Raw genomic sequence first — 17106 nt, forward strand, 5'->3', positions numbered from 1 at the left:
GTGATGTTATTGAGGCCTCTATAGTCAATACACGGCCGGAGGGTTTTGTCCTTCTTGGCCACAAAGAAGAACCCTGCACCAAGGGGTGACGATGACGGGCGAATAAGACCAGCCACCAAGGAGTCCTTGATGTACCTCTCCATGGACTCCCGCTCAGGCTTGGAGAGGCTATATAGACGACTGCTGGGGAGGGGAGCGCCCGGCAGCAGGTCAATAGCGCAATCATAGCGGCAATGAGGAGGCAGGGAGAGAGCTTGCTGCTTGTTGAACACGGCTTGGAGGTCATGGTACTTTGGAGGCACCAGTGACAGGTCAGAGGTCTCAGAGCTTGACACCTGACTGGGGACAGACTGAGGCAGAGCAGACTGGAGGCATATGGCATGACAGACGGGACTCCAACTTGAAATTCTGGCCGATGACCAATCATTATGGGGACTATGCTTAACCAGCCAGAGATGACCAAGTATAATGGGAACAAATGGAGAAGTGATAACGAAAAAACTTAGCTCCTCTTGATGGTTTCCCGACAACAGGAGGCGCACAGGCTCGGTCTTAGAGGTTATCCGGGCCAGGAGACGTCCATCCAGGGCATTAGCTTCAAGAGGCTGGTCCAGACTCACAGTGGCAAGACCTAACTGCTTCACAACACTTGCATCCAAAAAGCTTTCATCAGCTCCAGAGTCAATTAAAGCCAAAAGTTTAGTGGACTGACCTTTAAAACTGATGGTAGCTTGCAACTGGGTACGTGGACGAGGAGACAGAGGGCAGACAGTTGAGCTCACTGGGATCCTCCCTCTCCCTCGTGAGCCGGCTAGTTTGACGGACGGTGAGGGCAGGAGGCGAGAAAGTGACCAGGCTGACCACAGTACAAGCAGCTGTTCTCGGTGATGTGGCGTTGACGCTCCTCCGGGTTGAGCCGGAAGCGGCCGAGTTGCATTGGCTCCGAAGCTGGGGAGGAGTCATGCCTCAGGCTTTCTCGGAGGACGTCAGCCTCAGTCGAGCGAGCTCGGCCCCCAGCGTTTGGAGGTGTGGCCCATGGAAAGTTGTTGTGACCAGGAAAGCGGCGCGTCCTCTCTCTCCTCCGCTCCCGGAGACGGTTGTCCACACGAATGGCCAGGGTAACCAATTCCTCCAACCCTCCAGGCTCGGGGTAGGAAACCAATTCGTCCTTTATGGATTCGCTTAGACCGTTGGAAAACCCGGCCTGGAGGGACTCGTTGTTCCATCCGCTCTCCGCTCGGGAACCCTGGCGGAGAGAGATCAGTCTTTTTGAAGCGTCCTTTCCCCGCACGGGATGATCAAAAACCTGGTGAAAAGCAGTGGTGAACTCAGCGTAGGAGGAGGAAGTGGAGGCCCGCATCTCCCACACTGCTGTAGCCCAATCCAGAGCGCTTCCCCGGTGAAGACCCATGATGTAAGCGACTTTGGCTCCATCTGTGGAATATGACTGGGGCTGCTGGTTAAACACAATCTCACACTGCATCAAAAAAGGGCGACAAAGTCCAAAATCTCCATCATACTTATCGGGCGGGGCAACCCATGGTTCCTTAGCCGAAGTTGATGGCGCTGAGGGTGCCGGAGATGGAGGGGCGGGTCCCGGGCTAGCGGAAGCTCTAAGTTGGGTCTGGATTCCGGAGATCTTTGAGCAGAGCTCACGGAGGGCGTCAGCCATCTCCTGTAGCACCTGTCTGTGCTGGCCGAGGACCGATTCCTGGTTGGCTACAGCCTGGCAGACCATGGCCAGGTCTGTGGTGGAATGGTCTGCTGGGTCCATAGTGGCTGGAACGTACTGTCATGTGTCAGGAAAGAACCCAAAAGCAGACGGGACAACCAGGTAAGGGAAGAATCAAGTCTTTATTGAAGTGACCGATCTTGGGGGTAGAGCAGGAGTTGGCTCAGTGGCAGGTAGGCAGAGGTCCATGAATGGCGATGGTCCAGCGAAGACTGGTCCATAGTGGAGGCTTTTAAGGGTGAGGGCGATTGCTTGATGGCCAGCTGGTGTGCCGGGGGGGGTCAGCAGGTGTCAGCTGGTGTAGCAGGTGTCAGCTGGTATAGCAGGTGTCAAGAGCAATCGCTTTGATGTCAAGGGCGAGAGGCTGTGACATGTTGTAATGCTGGAGGAGCAGACTGAGTGAGGTTGCAGTCCGGTTTTGAGAAAACATTCAAATAGTGTGGTTTTCAGGAGTAATCAGGGCATTAGGGTTACATTCTGGAAGTGCAGCATTATGTTGCCTTCACCTTTTTTTCCTCAACAGAGTAAAGCAGTTTAAGAAGGAATTTCTTACTGAAAATAGGAATAAGGTTATTTCATTGTCCTGGGACACTTTGAAACTTAACAAGAAACTCCACTGGTGTGAGAAAAGAAAGTGTGAATTTATTGAGTCATCTGATTTGAGTTTACAGTTTAGAGACACGGTGAAGGTTTCTTTTCCCCCCCCCCCCCCCCCGGAAACTAACTGCTGGGTTAAGTTTAAATAAATTTGTTATTGCTCCAGTTCACTACTCTACCAACTGTCTGCTAGCTAGAGAGAAAGGGTGAGAAGCTGTGAGGTGGGTACACATTCACTTAGGCCTATACCAGCACACAAAATGCAACATCCCACTACATGGGTACAGTTGACCCGTTACACTAGAAAGATAATTGGGCACTTTAAACACTTGCAACTGGCCACTACACGCCTGGAGGATATCTAGAAAGATTTCCAAATGCCCAGCAAACTTCTGCACCAAGACGTGGTGATGAGGTGGAACAGCATGTTTTATATGGTCGAGTTATTTAATATATTATATTGTTATTTCAGATACTTAACAAGTGCGGACAGCATCAAGCATACAAAGGATGTACTGATGCAAGAGGTGGAGAAAATGGAAGAGTCATTAAAGAAGACCACAACTGAGACAGCAGAGCCAGTGCCAGAAAAGGTCCCACGTATGGAAGCACAGGCAAGTAGCAGCAGCAAGAGCTGCTTGAAGGGCCTGTTTGAAGAAATCCTGCATGAGCATGATGAGGACTGTAGGGTGAGTAGCACAAGCACACAGGTTCAAATACAGACATATTTTGACAGTGAAAACTATCCCAATGCTCAGACAGCCCATTCCAGTACTGGAGACGCAACCTAGTTCGGTTTCCCACCCTGGCTGTCACTGCTGCAAAATTTCTCTGTGCTACTTGTACCAGTGCGGACAGTGAGAGACTGTTCAGCGCAGCCTCCAATATTGTTGATGCAAGGAGGTACAGAGGAGAGAGAGCAGAAATGCTCATCTTCTTGAAAAAGAACCTGCCATTGCTCTTGTCATTGTGAGCAGTACTAAGTTGCTAATGCAATGTGTAGCCGCCTACTTGTTTCAACTTTTCTGTTTGCTGTGTACAGTTAAGGTCAAAATATTAGCCCCAAGGAACTATGGAACATTTCCTTAAAATTCTGCCCAATGTTTGCATCATTCATAAAACTTTACAGAGTAAAACATTCATCAATGTTAAGGCCCCTATTTAGTACATTTTGGAATGTAAAATAAATCTTCAGGTTTGCTTTATACCAAATGTAGTGAAAATTGAGATGGTCAAAATTATTAGCCCCCCATGTGATTTTTTTGCTTTCAAAACAAACCTAAGCAATCAATCAGCTTTCAAACCACACCTGAGCAATCAATCAGCATTGAACTTTACTTAAGGGGACTCCAATGAACAGGGCTGGTGGCACTTGAAAACTTGATTGAGAGGGACTACTCTTAAATTCTTGGTAAGAAGTAATTTGATCATGCCAAAAAGTAAAGAAATCATTCTGGAACTCAAAAAGAAGATAATGGATGATCATGTTAAGGGGGAAAGCTATACGGCCATTTCCAAGCATTTCACAATGTCTAGAACAACTGTGCATTGCATCATTGCAAAGCACAAGGAGACAAATTCTGTTAGAAACAAACCTGGACATGGCCGAAAGTGCAAGATTTGAAAAACTGTAGACAGGAAAATAGAGATGTCAACAACAATCCCTGGATCTCTGCCAAGATGATTGTTGCTGAACTGGCCTCTTCTGGACTTGATGTGTCAAGGAAGACTGTTGTGAAGGCTGTTCATCATGGTGGGCTTCGAGGTCATCGTCCAAGAAAAACTCCATTGCTCACACAGTGGCACATCAAAGCCAGACTAAAGTTTGCCCGTGAAATCATGGGCATGAGTTTTGGAAGTCTGTCCTTTGGTCTGATGAGACTAAACTTGAGCTGTTTGGGCACATGGGTGGTGCTTTTGTTTGGTGAAGGAGGGGAGAGGCCTTCAACCCTAAAAATACAGTTGCCACAGTTAAGCATGGTGGTGGGAGCATAATGCCGTGGGGCTGTTTTGCTGCTTCAGGCACAGGGAACCTTGTTCGGGTGCATGGGATCATGAAGAAAGAAGATTATGTTGACATTTTGAAGGATAATGTAAAGAAATCTGCTGCCAGTCTAGCTTTAGATTGCTGCTGGGTCTTCCAGCAACACAATGACCCGAAGCATACATCCAAGTCGGTCCAAAACTTTTTGAAGGACACCAAAATCAAGGTCCTGGAGTGGCCCTCTCAGAGCCCAGATCTCAATCCTACTGAGAATCTGTGGCGGGAGCTCAAGGTTAATATCCATGCTGGAAAACCATGCAATTTGGATGAGCTGGAAAAATTTGCCATGGGAGAATGGGCTAAGATCCCTGAAGAAACATGTGCCAACCTAGTTAGGAACTGCCATAAGAGGTTGTTGTTAGTAGTGAGTCAGAAAGGTTACACTATTGACTATTAATTGTCAGAGGGCTAATAATTTTAGCCTTGTTATTATTGTTTTTTCTTGTTTCAATTCAACGCATCAGTAAAATATCTGAATCAAGCTTAGTGGAGATTTTGTCTTTGTTCTTTTAGAAGCAATTAAACTATAAACCCTTTTGGTTATGGTCATTTTCATGGAAAAGTTAAGGGCTTTGTTTAATTTCATAAAGGGGGCTAATAATTTTTACCTTAACTGTAGCTGTTGCTCTTTTGTTTACACTTTAATTGTAATTCTTGTTTATCTTTGAATGTTTATTTATTTATTTTATTTCACCCACGTTTTCTCCCAAATTGTACCCAGCCAACCACCCCACTCCTCCGAGCCATCCCGGCTGCTGCTCCACCCCCTCTGCCGATCCGGGGAGGACTGCGGACCACCACATGCCCCCTCCGACACACGTGCAGTCGCCAGCCGCTTCTTTTCACCTGACAGTGAGGGGTTTCACCAGGGGGACAGAGCGTGGGAGGATCCCGCTATTCCCCCCCCCAGTTCCTCCTCTCCCCCGAACAGACACCCTGACCAACCAGAGGAGGCGCTAGTGCAGTGTAGGGACGCCCGACCATGCCAGAGGTAATACAGGGATTCGAACTGGCGGTCCCCATGTTGGTAGGCAATGGAATAGACCGCTACACTACCCGGACACCCCGAATGTTTCGTTTTTAAGTTGATGTTGCACTACTGTTTACTGTTAGTGCACTATATAAAATTTACCATTTTTTTTATTTTACTAAATTGTGGCTGCACTTTGTTTTTTTTAAAGGAATTTTTATTTATTCCTAAATTTATTTATTTGTGCTCTTTTTCAGTTGTGACTGTCAAACTAGATAATAAAAAAGTTCTATGGCATTAATTCTCTGTATATATTTGTTCATGTTTTACAACGGGGTTAACCTTAGCCAAGCCATATGACAATGACAGCAATCACTACATTCATACAGGGTTAGTAGTATACAGCTGTAAAAAAAAAATACACACACACACACACACACACACACACACACACACACACACACATATATATATATATATATATATATGTGTGTATATGTGTGTGTGTGTGTGTGTGTCTTTGTGTGTGACGCGCTGGTATCGGATCGGTACCGGCAGATATGCAAGCCCAGGTCTCGGAATCGATTATCGGGATGGGGGGGGGTATCAGAACATCTCCATTTCCTTACCCCATTAAAGCCTTTCAGAATCAGAATCGTATTTATTGCCCAGTACAAGAACATACAAGGAATTTGTCTTGGTGCAAGAGGGAAAGATTAATATTAAATATGAAGATAAAAGTTAAAAAGTACAATAAATAAAATACATATACAAGATATAATGAAATAAATATAAAAGTAAGGTGCAATCAACCCCCATTCAGAGTTGAAACATGAGAGACCAAATGGCAGCCCCTGGTGCCCGGCACTGGGTGGCAGGAGCTGCATTTACAAAAGGTCAAAATTGTAAGAAGTTACTCTTACAGAATAAGAGTTATTTACAAGGTAGTGAGGGTTTTATGCAAGGTGTTCATATACAGAGAACACAGTAGGAAAGATAGAAGTGGGGGCAGAATAGCTGCAGTGTCAGGATCTGTGGGTGTCTGGGGGCTTGTTAGAAAGGCCTACTGCTGTAAGGAAGAAGCTGTTCTTGTGGCATGAGGTTCTGTTTTTTATAAACCTTAACCTCTTGCCAGAGTAGAGTGATTTGAAGAGACCATAGCCTGGGTGGGAAGGGTCAGCAATGACCTTTCCTGCTTGCCTTATTTTCCTGGGGGTGTACTGGTCATGGAGGGATGGCAGGTTGCAGCCAATCACCCTCTTCGCAGAGGGAATATACTATATTGTGTGACGATAGAAAATCTCTATCGTTTTATATTAAGCTCTATCGTTTATTTCGTTGTGCCGCAAATCACACTCTTTACAACAATATTTTTCATCATTTGGACGACCCTTTCCACTCTTTGCACAGCACGGACGACGGCAGGAAATTTGCATGAAGGCAACACAAACAAACATGGAGGATAGTGAACTTAGTAACATAGAAAGGGGTAATTCCAAACAGAAGGACTCCGATCAGCCAGGACAAAATGAGGAGCTTGTACCTAAAAGAGGGGCTACTTCAATGGATGTGGTTTGGGTATGGAAAGTCTGATACGGACCAGAAAACCATACTTTGCAAAATATGCCGCATGCTGGCCCCCACAACAGACTCAAACACCACAAGCCTTTTTTACCACCTTCGCAACTATAGTTGAAAAGTGTTTTCTATTCCCTTTTTCATATTTTATATATTCATATTTTATATTTTGTTACATGCTTAATTGAAAATTTGTGCAAAGGTTCTAAATAAAAGGGGAAAAATAATCAAATATGAGTAAGTACTTTTTATTTGTCAAGTATATAATTCAAAATATAATAAGAAATATGCCTTTCCATGTTGTCATTTTATATAAACTATTTATTCATTGAATTTACAGAAAATGTCCTATATCGTGATATGTATCGTTATCATGACATGAATGACCTATATCGGGATATGAGATTTTGGTCATATTGCACAGCCCTAGTGTGACAAAGTGGGTGAGAACACAACCATTTGTCCCATCATCATCTCAATTAGTACCAGGTGTTGGCTTTCCTTGCCACAGTGGTGCAGCCTAAACTCAGGTGCTGCTGATCAACTCAAGGGGAGGATTTAAGCAGTTGTTAGGGGGCTGTAGGACGACAGGGTATAGATGTGTGCACGTTAATTTCAGTTCAATTGTTATGAGCTGAGTTCTGTTCAGTTATTTGTTAACTTAAAGCTCAATTATTATGAATTTTGTTTATTTGTTAGTTTAAACTCAATTCTTGGGAAGGGAGTTTTTCAGTTAAGATGCGTTAACTGTTAATTTGTTCGTTTACTTTTTCATATATTGTTTTACATGTAACTACACCCGGTAAATAATTTTGTATTGTATGGAAATACTTTTGAGTCTGCCTCCTACATTTTAGCCACTCAGGCCAGGCTCCCCCACACCTAGGAATTATATGCTGCAGTCTGCCCTTGTCTTTGGCAGTGGCAGCAGTGTACCAGATAGTGATGGAGGAGATGAGTTGTGGAGAGGCCCATGCCCTTGCTGAGGTGGGGGAGGAGCAGTTGGTGGATGGAGTCACAGGGGATGGTGTCAGGACTGTCCCATTGTCTTCCAAATCGACAACAGAGCTCATTCAGATCGTTGGCCAGCTGCAAGTCGTTGGTGGAGTGGGGGGCTTTCGGTTTGTAGTTGGTGATCTGTCTGAGGCTCTTCGAGACAGAGGCCGAATGGTTTTTTGAGAACTGCTGTTCAAGTCTCTTAAAGTCATTTAGCACCTCTCACAGCCTTGCTAAACCTGTATTTAGACTCTTTAAGCCAGACCTTATCCCCACTCAAACGCTTCCTCTTTTTCCAACCTAAGCTGTCCGAGTTTAGCTGTAAACCAGGGTTTTGTTATTATCTTAACTAACCCTTGTGCGTGATGGCCCACATCTGTCCTCACAGAAGCTGATATAAGATGTCACAGCCTCAGTGTACTCATCAAGACTGTTGGTGGCATACCTGAAAACATCCCAGTCAGTACACTCCAAGCATGCATGAAGATCCTCCATAGCTTCGCTGGTCCACTTCTTAGATGCCCTCACAACAGGTTTAGAGCGTTTTAATTTCTGCCCGTTTGCAGAAATCAGGTGGACCATGACATGGTCAGAGTGTCCCAGTGCAGCATGGGGGACTGAGTGATGGGCACTGTTGATTGTAGTGTAACCGTGATCTAAAGTGTTCTCTTCCCTGGTCGGGCATTTAATCAGCTTACAGTATTTAGGTAGTTCATGGCTGAGATTCCCTTTGTTAAAGTTGCCGAGGACAATAATGAAAGCGTTTTTGAGTTTGTCTGCTCCACACATAGTATCTGGTTAGCGAGCACGCGTCGTGCCTTCTGCACGTTGACCTGTGGTGGAATGTAAACCCCGGCGAATTCACGGGGGGAATATAAGGGTTTGCAGTTGATGAAAAAAAATTCCAGAACATGAGAAGGAAAGTGCTGCAAAATCACTGTCACATCTTTACATGACCTACAGTTAATATAAAAACTAATACCCCGACTTTTCGTTTTGCCAGACAGCTCTGTGTTGCAATCTGCTCTGAACAGAGGGCAGCCTGCCAGTTGCAGTGCAGAACTGGTACTGATCCACACAGACAAGTTTCCATGAAGCACAAAACACAAGATGAAGAAAAGTCTCTATTCTTCCCCACCAGTAGATGAAGTTTGTCTAGTTTTTTGCACAGTGATTGCATGTTAGAGAAATGTTACCGGCAACGGAGTGCATAGTCTGCATCTGTAGAGATGCACAAGTGCGCCGGCACCTTTCCCTCTCCTTCAGCGTTTCACTATGTGAACAAGGGTGAGTGCACCTTTGACACAAATGTCCAATAACTCCGCAGATGGGATGGGAAAGTCAGGGAATAAATCTGCAGAAGTAGTTTCCCTGATGTTCATAAGCTCTTCTCTGGTGAAAGAGCTTCAAGTATTGTAGCAAAACACAGAGTCTGCAAAAAAAATTAAAAAAACTACACAAAGCAAAACAAAGCACACCAACACATCGAGGCTGCTATCCACGGTGCCATATTGCAACGCATACCCTTCATTTAATGGAGGAAAAAAATCAAAACAAAACAAAAAACACATATCATCACACCACGATATTACACAACAGCTTACCATCAGGAAGTGGTTTACAGGACAAAGCATCATCCAAATCCCTGGCAGTAGCAGGATCAATGGTGAAGATGCATTCCTTTCTGCAGATGATAAATGAACAGTAAGTAGATGCTATGTGAGTAACAGTGAGATTATCCTATTAGCATGATGAAAATTTACTTATACCCATTAGATTTGTACAACATAAATTACAAGAGCCCCTGGCAAATGCTGGTCAGTTTTAATTGTGACTGGGAAGTCTGTAAACCACTGTGGATGTTATCCAGAAATGTGGATTAAGTTAAAGGTCAACAAAACACTCCAGTTTAGATAGACTGCAGCCCCATCTGAGATTTTAACTAGAAGAGTGCACTCAGTAGAGTGCAGATCGCTGCCAGGCGCATCTCCCCTCCTCCAGTGGTCAGAGTTGGCCACAAACCATCCCCTTTTTTCGCCTACCAGAAGGGAAAATACAAACGGGCACTGCCTGCATATCTCCCCTTCTCTGGTGCTTGGACTTAGGTGAAAAACAAAATGAGGAGATAGCACTTAATTACCCCATAAAGCAGGATTTTCAAAGGTTTTTAATCACCGTGGCCATGACAGATTCTTGATCATACAATCATAACTATGCACAAAAATTAGGCTGACAGGCCGAGTAGTATGTGAGATTTGCAGAGGACAGATACACGCAAACACAGACAGAAAAAGCAGTGTTTTTCCTGCCATTATAACCCTGAGCTCACACTGGCAGCGACTTTGTAGCTGTATGTTGCCAAGTTGCTGTCGTCTAGCTGTCGCTTTCGAACAGCTTGTGGGCGTTGCTAATGTAGTTTTGAGGAAGTGAGCTACAAATGTATTGACAGGAGATGAATAAACTTTCTAAAAAATATATATATATATATATATATATATATATATATATATATATATATACACACCAACATTCTAAATATATATATTACTCACTGCAAAACTCACCAATGCAGCAAAGGTACTGAAAGCATTCACAGTCGTGTTCATGCGTGTTGTGGGCTGCCTAGTTTGTGATTTTGCCTTATTAGGTCCAAATGAATGACAGTGCTGATTGGTGTGAGGGATAAATAGAGTAATGGACACAGTTATTACAGCCACATCTTACACCAGCTCGGCAACATATGTTGTCCTGTGGAAATCCATTATTGGGTATTAAGTCTTGCAAGTTTTTCCTCCCAGTGGAAACTATCTAACTTTATTAAGAAAAAAAAAGAAAAAAACAGCACTTAGCTGAAATTCACTGCTTGCTTATGGATCGTATAGATTGTGCCAAAATGTTAAGATAAGCACCAGAGTTGATCTCTGACTTCCATGTGTCCAAGTACATCAGTATTCAGTGAAAATGGGTTGTTTTAATGTTGTGTAGACCTTTGAGTGCTGTGTGTACTTGTCTACTCTAAGGCATGAGAATATTTGAAAGATAACATTTTAGCTGCTGGCCTCAATCTAAATGTCTCAACTTATTCCTGTGGTGCCATTGTTATTTTAAAACTGTACCTTGCCTTTATTCAAAGAGTAAAACCCACAAAAAAATAAAAGCATAATCTTACACTATAAAATGGGGTTGAGAAGTACAATGTAAAAGATCTACTGGTCTCACCTCAGGTCTCTCCTCTTACACATCTCCTGTGGCGGGATGGCCCAGGGCAAGTTTTTAGGTAGACAATCCAGTACCTCATCGGAGAACTCAGAGAAATCCACATCATACTCTGTTAGAATGCCCTCTGTCTCTGGCTCAATCTCTCCGGCCTGGCCCAAGGACTTGGAAAGACGGCTGGAGAAAAGAGGTACAGACAGATATGGAGGAAAAGCTTTACAGCCAGAGTACACCACCTGAATAATAATAATAATGATGATAAATAACAATAATAACTTTTTTAGCACTTTTCTAAAACAATGTTACAAAGTGATTTACAGATTTATAAAACCAGACAAGGCAAAAATAAGAGTAAGCCCAAATAAGTAAGATTAAAAATAAAAACAGCATAAATAAATAAAAACAAATATCAAACATTTGTAAAAGCTTTCATAAAAAGACAGGTTTGAAGACAAGCTTTAAAAGAAGCTAGAGACTTGGTTAGTTCAATGGGGGGAGAGTGCCGGGGGCTCTAACAGCAAAAGCCCGATCACCCTTTGTGACAAACCGAGACATAGGAATAACCAGCAGGGCTCCGTCTGCGGATCTTAATGGTCGAGAGGGCGTATACCAGGTCAGTAAATCAGAAATGTATGTAGGCGCAAGACCATTTAAGGCCTGAAAAGTGAGCAATAAAATGTTAAAATCAATTCCAAACATAACAGCGAGCCATTGTAGGAAAGCGAGCACAAGAGTGATATGGTCATGCCTTTGTCCCGGTAATGAGCCAAGCAGCGGTGTGTTGTACCAACTGTAGACGATGGAGGGAGCCTTGGCTGATACCAGAATAAAGTGCATTATAATAGTCAAGCTGAGAATGGATAAAAGCATGTACAACTTTTTGCAAATCGGCAATTAATAAAAATTACCTAATTATAGAGATTAGCTTGAGCTGGAGAAAGCATGACTGAACATGTTTGATTTGATTATCAAAACTGAGGTTAGCGTCGAATATTACCCCAAGATTCCCAGCAGCCAGCTTAAGACTACCTGAGAGACCGCCAAGATTACTAATAAAAGGGTTGACACCCATGTAGCGAATTCAGGGGCTGCCGGGAATTCGTTGAAGCTGGGAATCGAACCCGGACAGCCCGGACATGGGCGACTGCGCGAACCAGTCACCTAAAGAGTCGGACTCTTTGACTGGTTAGCGCAGTTGCCTGTTGTCCAGGCTACCCGGGTTTAATTCCTGGCTGCGGTGGATTTCCAGCTGCCCTCTGAATTCGCTACATTGGTGTCAAAAGTGGGATGATGAGACTGTGAGGCCATCAGAAGCGCGTGCGCCCAGCGGCTCGAGGGAGCCGATATGCTGAAGTGCAAGGACGTGCTTCCCGAATGGGGGGGGGGGGGGGGTTAGTGTAACGACCATGGATGACTAGACTTGCTAGCCCTTGGCTAATGGGTCAGACCCTTTAGTTGACTGGTTAGCGCAGTCGCCCATGGTGTGGGGAACCCAGGTTCGATTCCCGGCTGTTACCTGAATTCGCTACATTACATTTATCAACTACTCAATCAAAAAAAAAAATAATAATTTAAACTCTACAGTTTACTAGATATGGCTATCTGTTACTGCAAAAATTCTCTACAGTTGGCCAATTGATAAAAGGCCCACCCTTCAGCAAAGTTGTTGTCGGCTGGCCAGTCTGTGATACGACAGATGAACAAAGTGTTCAAGTAGTCGCCTGAGCGAGAACTGAAGTCAGCGGGACAGTCAGCCAGGGGAACATTAATCCGGGGCACTCTGTGGTCCACAGGGGAGAACATGGCAAAGGGCTTGTCAGGAAGGAATTTGAGGAACCCAGTTACTGCTCTGGAGTGTTTCCGCTCAACAATGTACACCACCTAGAAGAGAGAATAAAAGAGATGGGGAAGAAAGGTAAGTGCGCTATTCAATGAGCAGAATTAAATTATTTTAGAGTCATTTAATCATTTTAATCTAAGAAAATTGAATAGATGGGAAGAGGGAGTTGGTGTTTGACCTCACAATTTCGGTGAGGAAAAACTTGCTAAACACTAAAGAAGAAATAAAGATGGAAAGAAAGAAAGAAAGCAAGGGAGACTCACTTTAGCAGTCCTTTGAATAATTTCTCCATTGGGTCTTAGGGTTGAGGAGTCTTCCTCAGGTCCACTCCTTTCCTCATTCTCTGGAATGGATGAGTACAAACAGATTAAAAGACAAGACATATTAGCTCTATAATTTTGCTTGGTAACCAAGAGACTACTTTCAATGCTTTCCATCATTATATCATCACAAATAATTGGATTAAAAAAACAATACCTGAGGCACTAAGGGTGATATTTCCAACTCTGCTGACAATCTCATCCTGCTCACTGAACTGGTTTTCCACAATAACATCTGGACTTGGTGGTCGCTCTGTCTTCTTTGGTGGTGCTGGGGTCTTCTTCCCTTCCACTTGGGCCATCTTTCCTGTCGGTTTCTCTGATTCACTGGTGCCCTCATAGTCAGTGTCTGACCTCACAACCTGGGCAAGCGAAACTTAATTGCTAACCCACTCAATACTGGTGGTTGAAAGCCAGGGAAGGCAACTTTCTTTTAGTGTCATTTGTGAAAAAATCTAATATCCCTCACACAGCAATGAGTAATCCAAATGTTACTTCAAAATTGTCTTCATGCATGCTCAATTCAGGTAGGAAAATTAAATAAAGTTGAATCAGTTCATCTGGATACAACGTTTGACAGATACTTTTCATCACTCATCTAAGTGACCTCTTTAGTCTAAACTGACTGCAAGTATCCCCACCCTTATAAACAATACAGTTGCATAACGACCAAAACCAACGATCAGTTTCATATGCAAGTATGGGTGTGACCATAAACTAGAGCTACAATGGCCATGTGTACTATTCACAGAGGATTTGGGAATGTTTGCAATCACAGCAATAAAATGAATAAGTGAATAAAATTATACATTAAGCAAAAACTACAAAGTAATATCTTTATTGCTGTGAAACTAATGTGTTCATATATTTTCACCATTACCTAACATTTACTCATATTACTCAACATTATATTACCCAATATAATAATAAATATATAATACAAATTCTCAACATTTACTTTCCACTCTCCTAAAAAGGAGGCAAGTCTCCCTCAAACTGGTTGTCTTTGGTTTTCCAGACAATTCTGCTTTTTTTCTGTCCTTGAGCTCTATCAGGTGGCACATCCTAGGTATCCTCAGCTCCACGGTCACTACTGCTAGCAGTTGTTAATCCTTTTTCTGGCAGCCATTCATCATCACTGCCACTAGCATCATCCTCACTTGACTTAGATGGTATTTGCTCCACTATCCTGTAAGCCTTTTTATCATGCACTGCACTTGAGCTCTAAAAAACATAAAGACACTACCTGCTACTAACATAATGGAACTATCCATCCATCCATTATCCAAACCACTTATCCTGCTCTCAGGGTCGCTGGAGCCTTATCCCAGCAGTCATTTACAGCCTGTCTAGGGTGTTGTTGGAGCCGTTAGTGACCAACGACGTCCAACGACTCTCATGACCACTGAATAATGAAGTCGAAACCAACACCCCCAACGACTGTCGCTGCTAAACAAATGCAAATCAATAGCTCCGATGGCGACGGGCGTGGCTGGACATCGGAGCACAGGAGAGCCACGCATGTCAATAGCTCTGATAACGACGGGCGTGGCCAAACATCGGTACACAAAAGAGCCACTCATATCTATGGTTCTGTTAGCGACAGGCGTTGGTAAACATCGGGACACAAAGAGCCATGGATATCTACAGCTCTGACAACGACTCCTAGAGGATAAATTCTGAGTCTCATCACCAGCCAGTCAGACTAGCTTGGTCTAGTCAGAAAGGCATGAACTGAGGAAGCCTCTTGGATGAGAGGCGAAACATCTACACGGATATATACCAAGTCCAGTTGCAATTGATTCAACTCCTTTGGATAACCATGACCTGGATGAATGAGAACATTCACAGACAATACTATCAGCGTTTAGTTCCCTATAAGCCTCACTTTCAGGCTTATAGGGAACCAAATTCTGTCTGCCACCGGGTATGATCTCACAGTAAAATGAAGGCTCGATTTACGGCACAAAGGAAGTGCGTAAACTATTGTACAACCAAAATAGGAAGAGGATAGCACTTTCGTAGATATCATTAGTCACTGATAGCTATCCCCAGTAGCAGAAATGGCAGACAGTGGAACAACCGAAGTGACAGTGGAAACTCTAACCAGCAAAAGAAAATGAATCTCGTTGATGGAGGAGGCAAAGGCAGTGAAGAGGGAGAGTGTTAGAAAAAGAGGTACAACAAAAGTGAATCTCAGACCGGCATTCACTTGATGGATCGAGCTCAGTTGTAGTATCGAACTGTTTCCCCTAGCCAGACGAGATCATTTGCATGGAAACAGGTTAGCTATTGGTTAAGATTAGGTTAAGGTAACCATTAGGTTAAGCTTAGGGTTAGGTTGAGGTAAGGTAAAGGTTAATCAAGCTTCCCGGTGTTGTATCGAACTCTGGCTAAGGGGAAACAAATCTTGATGGGGAAACAGAGGTCGAAACAACACCCTGGACTTGAGAGGGTTCCAAACTGATATTCAGTTGACATTCTTTCTACTGGATCAGTAAGTAACACAACCTGCCTACTTATTAATACTACCGGATGTTTTACTCTGCCTTTATCATAGCACTGAGATCGGGGTTTCTAGTTCCAATTGTGATTCTTACAGGTTTTTTTTCTTGCTTTGCACAGTAGCCAGGCTGCTACTAAACAGAAAGCAATCCAGTTGTCTTTGCGGCAGCGGGAACATAGAAAAGTTGTCTATAGCTGCTTTAATGGAATTGAACTAAGTTAAAGCATTAAAACAAATGTTTATCAAAAAATATTGTGCAACTTTCAAATTTAAAGGGGAAAAAGATGATAAACCCTATTTGACTGTCAAGCAAATACATGGCATTTGCTATAATAAATGAATAGAAAAGTACAGTTTGATGATCTCTCACCTTCCACTGTTCCTGAGGGAGGACTTGCACCACTACCACATCCCCATTCAGTGCTCTATTTCGAGCTACGATGCCATCAAGGAATATATCCCGCTTGCCATCCTATAGAGACAAGTGAACACATTGTCTTCAATGTGCCTTCAACCAGTGATGGAAATGGCATAATTTCTGCTTGCACTGTTAAGTTCTATATTCCTTACATATACATGCACAAGCAGATTCTGTGAGATCACATTTCCCAAGTCAAATTCACAAAATAGAAATTTAACAGACTAACTGCAAAATGCATTTACAGCATCCAACTGACAGGTAATAACATCAGCAAATGATGACGTATGAACACATCTTCCTCGTGTGGTTGTTAGGAGAAAAAAAACAATACAAGACATGAATGAGGTAACTTACAGGAGATGGGATGAAAGCCTCATGGTACTTCTTGGGGTTTATTCTTAAAGGCCCCTGCAGAAAAACACAAGATATTTACTTTCTAGCAGACTGATTAACTTTAGTGTACCTTGGCAGGGGCTTGTTAAAGACCTCAAAATGAAGTTATTACTCTGTAATAAGCATTGACATGTTGACATTCAATGCAATACTATTGCTAAACAATACAAGTACACAAAATAATAAAATGGACATTGTTATTTTTGTTGCAAAATTATACCCTTGCAAGTAGAGCTGCACCAACTGCAATTTTCTTGGCAGATTCTGATTTATTAAAAAAACAAAAAAAATCTGACCTGCCAATTTTGACGGATTCCATTTTTTCCACCGAAGAACTATAATTGACTACATACACAAACATTTTTGTAACCTTTATTTAATAGAAATTTCAACTGTATGTTCATAATAAAACATTGACTATTAAATTACTTTTACATTTTCTCCAAAACTGCACCAGCTTACAGGACCTTCTCTCACTCTCGCTCAAACAAAT

General features: G+C 43.1%; 1 protein-coding gene across 1 annotated transcript in view; it reads right to left on the reverse strand.

The window, feature by feature from the left end:
- Positions 1-17106, reverse strand: part of dis3l2 (DIS3 like 3'-5' exoribonuclease 2) — a 63523-nt gene that overhangs the window by 40515 nt on the left and 5902 nt on the right. The window contains exons 3-9 of the mRNA XM_056293147.1: positions 16575-16628; positions 16170-16271; positions 13451-13655; positions 13237-13316; positions 12785-13014; positions 11137-11310; positions 9522-9601 (exon numbers count right to left, since the gene is read on the reverse strand). Coding sequence (XP_056149122.1) covers positions 9522-9601; positions 11137-11310; positions 12785-13014; positions 13237-13316; positions 13451-13655; positions 16170-16271; positions 16575-16628 — 925 coding nt within the window. The remainder of the gene's footprint in view (positions 1-9521; positions 9602-11136; positions 11311-12784; positions 13015-13236; positions 13317-13450; positions 13656-16169; positions 16272-16574; positions 16629-17106) is intronic.

The sequence above is a fragment of the Lampris incognitus genome, chromosome 14 (genome assembly GCF_029633865.1).
Source record: "Lampris incognitus isolate fLamInc1 chromosome 14, fLamInc1.hap2, whole genome shotgun sequence".
NCBI classification, from domain to species: domain Eukaryota; kingdom Metazoa; phylum Chordata; class Actinopteri; order Lampriformes; family Lampridae; genus Lampris; species Lampris incognitus.